Source organism: Nicotiana attenuata, unplaced genomic scaffold, assembly GCF_001879085.1.
Source record: "Nicotiana attenuata strain UT unplaced genomic scaffold, NIATTr2, whole genome shotgun sequence".
Lineage (NCBI taxonomy): Eukaryota > Viridiplantae > Streptophyta > Magnoliopsida > Solanales > Solanaceae > Nicotiana > Nicotiana attenuata.
In genome coordinates this window covers 133,188-137,471 of record NW_017672902.1, presented here as the reverse complement: position 1 = coordinate 137,471, position 4,284 = coordinate 133,188, and the positions used below count along the sequence as shown (strand labels likewise).

At 37.1% G+C, this 4,284-nt stretch overlaps 2 protein-coding genes across 2 annotated transcripts in view; one reads left to right on the top strand and one right to left on the bottom strand.

The window, feature by feature from the left end:
* The window catches only part of LOC109214876 (stearoyl-[acyl-carrier-protein] 9-desaturase, chloroplastic-like), a 3,290-nt gene extending 334 nt beyond the window's left edge, over positions 1-2,956 (top strand). The window contains exons 2-3 of the mRNA XM_019378839.1: positions 1,141-1,645; positions 2,200-2,956. Of these exons, the coding sequence (XP_019234384.1) occupies positions 1,141-1,645; positions 2,200-2,760 (1,066 nt within the window). The 3' untranslated portion in view covers positions 2,761-2,956. The remainder of the gene's footprint in view (positions 1-1,140; positions 1,646-2,199) is intronic.
* A 495-nt stretch (positions 2,957-3,451) lies between these two features.
* On the bottom strand, positions 3,452-4,260 carry LOC109214872. The gene has a single exon (XM_019378836.1). It carries the CDS (start codon positions 4,134-4,136, stop codon positions 3,567-3,569), a length of 570 nt encoding a protein of 189 aa, XP_019234381.1. The 5' UTR covers positions 4,137-4,260; the 3' UTR covers positions 3,452-3,566.
* Positions 4,261-4,284: the final 24 nt, after the last annotated feature.

Here is a 4,284-nt window from a genome sequence, read left to right as displayed (position 1 = left end):
ATATATATATATATATATATATATATATATATATATATATATATATATATATATATATTATTTATGTTTTTGTTTGTTTCAAGAATTAGTGTTTATGTCTTTATGACTTGATTTTTAGCTACATTGGGTGCATTTCATATGAAGGAAATTGAAATGTTCTTTATCATGGAAATATTTTGGTTATCAGTTTTTTTAAAATAATGAAAATCATACCGCATGTTTTTTTGTGTGTTTATGATTGTAATTTTTTTTTCTCGTAGTGTTCGGCCAGTTTGCATGCACCTCGGTTATTTCATCGGGTATGGTGATGGATGTTAAGGAAGGTCTTTTTAAGAAAAAGTTTAATTAAAAATTCAACTTTTCAGAATTGGAAAATCGTGACCTGTTTTACTTTTTTACGTGTAATTGCTTAGTTTGTTGCATGGTATTCATGGCCTCGTTGATTTCTACAAATTTATTGATTAATCAAAGATTTCATTTTGTTGCCTTTAATATGTATTTTTAATAGGCAATGCATGTTGTGATAACAATGAAATCTAATGTGGTTTTGATTTTTGTATATATGGCTGTGTGATTTTTTGTATATTCGACGCTTGCTTTAATAACTCCAATGATTGTTTTTTGTAATTTTTTTTGGTTCCTTAATCTTAGTCATGCTATAGATTTTGTTGATTTTGACTGAGTTAATACATGCTGATATATATATTCAGAAGGTCCTAAGGGAACATCATTTTTGGTGGTTTTTTTTGGGGTGGGGGGTGGGGTGGGGGTTTGGGGGTGGGGTGGGTTGCTCTTTTCTTGTTTGCAAGTAGGTGGCTTCTTCTACAAATAGCTATTTGCTACACCTCAGCTTTTTAGTTGTTATGGAATTGACTGGCACTGATGTACAACAACAACGACCCAGTAAAATTCCACAAATGGGGTCTGGGGAGGGTAGGGTCTGGGGAGGGTAGTGTGTACGCAGACCTAGACCTTAACTCTACCCAGATGGGGTAGAGAAGCTGTTTCCGATAGAACCTCGGCTCAAGAATTATGTCTCATATATTATTTCAGTTGTTAAAAGCTAACTTGAATATTGCTTTAGTATTATGAAACTATCTCTGTGAGATTATCGTTTTAGTCTGCTTCTACTAATTGTAGGGAAGTTCGAAATGTGAAGAAACCGTTCACTCCTCCACGAGAGGTGCATGTTCAAGTAACTCATTCCATGCCACCAGAAAAGCGCGAAATCTTTGATTCTCTGCGCGATTGGGCTGAACAGAATATCTTGGTGCACCTAAAGCCAGTAGAGAAATGTTGGCAGCCTAGTGATTTTCTTCCTGATCCCGCCTCTGAGGGATTCGACGAGCAGGTCAAGGAGTTAAGGGAAAGGTGTAAGGAAATCCCTGACGACTATTTTGTTGTATTAGTCGGGGATATGATCACAGAGGAAGCCCTTCCGACTTATCAGACCATGATAAACACGTTGGATGGTGTTCGTGATGAAACTGGCGCGAGCCCAACTTCGTGGGCTATTTGGACTCGGGCGTGGACAGCCGAGGAAAATAGACACGGTGATCTTCTCAACAAATATCTTTATCTTTCTGGAAGAGTTGATATGAAGCAAATTGAAAAGACAGTTCAGTACCTGATTGGTTCAGGGATGGTAAGATTGTTACCTGATCTTATGCTATCATATAAACAATAATTAAGTTTCAAAATGAGGATGAAAATATGTTAGTAAAAGTTTAGAGGATCAAATAACAAAGTTCTCATATGGTGTTTAATCATAAACATGATTAAAAAAAACAGGTTTGTTGAGGTACATTAGCTACATGTTTCTAACTTTTCACTCTCTATAAATAGAATTGTTGAGATCAGAGGCGGAAGGTCAGGGGTGCCCACTACTAATATATCACTATTTTTCTAAAGACATATACATGTATATGTAGAATTCTTGTCAAATTTTATGGGTGCTAGTGACCCCTCTCTATATAGTATAGGTCCGCCTCGGGTTGAGATTGAACTTGTTATATAATCATTTTTGTGCTTTGCATGAGCCGGGCATCTATCAGAAATAGCTTCTCTACCCTCGCAAGGTAGGGGTAGGTAACGGTTGCGTACGCACTACCCTCCCTGACTCCACTTTAGGTTGTTGCTGTTGTTGTTCAATTTGGTTTGTACTTGATTCGATTTACTACAACACTCTTATGTTTCCAGGATCCTCGCACGGAAAACAACCCCTATCTAGGTTTTATCTACACTTCTTTTCAAGAAAGGGCTACCTTCGTTTCACATGGAAACACAGCTCGGCTCGCCAAGGAGCATGGCGATATGAAGCTAGCACAAATATGTGGTACAATTGCTGCAGACGAGAAGCGCCATGAAACTGCATATACCAAAATCGTCGAGAAGCTACTTGAGGTTGATCCAGACGGCGCCATATTGGCTATTGGCGACATGATGAAGAAGAAAATCTCAATGCCAGCTCATCTAATGTATGATGGTAGGGACGACAACCTCTTCGAACATTTCTCTGCTGTAGCTCAACGGACTGGCGTATACACAGCCAAGGACTACGCTGATATTCTGGAATTTCTGGTGGCGAGATGGGAAGTGGAAAAGCTGACCGGTCTTTCTAGTGAAGGACGCGAAGCACAAGATTATGTATGTCGATTGGCTCCGCGAATTAGAAAGTTGGAGGAGAGAGCACAAGCAAGGGCTAAGCAGAGGAGTCCTGTTCCTTTCAGCTGGATTTTTGACAAAGAGATTAAGATATGATGAATGCATTGTGTTGGAAGGTAACATAGAAATGTTAAGTAATTTGAGGGTGGGTATGTTATGAAGTCTGTAATCTGTCATCCCTTTGTTTAGGAAATGCAATGGAGTCTCAAGTAGAGTCTTGGTTTTTCTTTTGCTTTTTAGGCCAAAACATACTAGTTATCAGCAATAAAGACAAGCCTACACTTTTCCTTTATGTATGAAGAATTAACTTAAATAGCTGTCTATTCAACTGTGGCAAATGTATAACAAGTATATAATTAATGTATAATCTATGCTATTTCGAATAGCAAAAGTAAACAGTGAATTCGATCGATCGATTATTTGTGTAAAGATCTCTTTATATTGGTTATGACTTGATAGATTGATGAATCAAATGTTAAGTGGGCATATACAAGAAATCTAGACTGATTTCTCAGAGTCAAAATTATTGTTGCTGGTTGGAATTACTAAATAAGTAAGAATTAACAATTCAATATTACTACAACATTTTTTTTGGTGTGATTTTTACCTTTTCACCTGTGAAAATATTGACTCGCAAATCAACCATAAAGTAAAATAGTATAGAAGACAATAGCCAAAAAACAATTGCATTTCCAATTTCCTCATTACAAAAGAACATATATATATATATATATATATATATATATATATATATAATAAACCATCAAAGAACACAACTCAAAACAAACAAAGAAAAGAAGAAAACCCAAATAAACAATTAATTTAAGCTATGATATAATAGCTTTACCCCCTCCCACTCCCACTCCCACTCCCCCCAAGAAAAGACCAATTTATATTACTACTTAGACTTGAAAAGGCCATGGCCAATTCTTGATATCTTCCTCATCTTGAACCTTAGCACTTCTTTTCATAGCAATTGATCCACCAACAACATTACCATCACCTTCCACATAAGAATAATATTTCAAGAAAAATGCAAGTGTAAGCACAACCCACTCAAGGCAAAATATCAAAGCACACAATCCACCACCCAATCTCAAAATCATTTCACCATCTTCTTCCCTAACATAAGACTTTAACTTTCCAAGAAAATCACCCGTTCTTGTAAAAATCAGCACAAAAACAGAACCCTGCAAAATGGCTGTTAAAACAGTTGAAACCATGTGGGGTCCATACCATTTTCCAGTTCCTGAGGAAGTGGAAACGGCGGCGCAGCCAAAGACTGCGCCCCCAATTGTGAAAATGTGGAGAAGAATGAGGAAAAAGCCACAGAGCGAAGGGATAAGGCGAAGAGAAAGGGTCAAGAAAATGCAGCTGGAAGCTGCTCCAAGAAGAATGTAGTTGCATATAAGGAAGAATTTGCGAGTACGATGAAGTGATTCAGAAATTTCTGCATAACTAGTGAAGCCCATTTTCCCTTTGTGATTATAAAGATGAGGCTCAAGAAAGTTTTTTTTTTGGGTTTTTTGTAGATGAAGTTTTTGCAAGTGAACTGAGGACAGAGATTAAGGGAGTTTTGGTATATAAGGTGAGGATAATGGAGGTTTTTGTGGGTGGTGG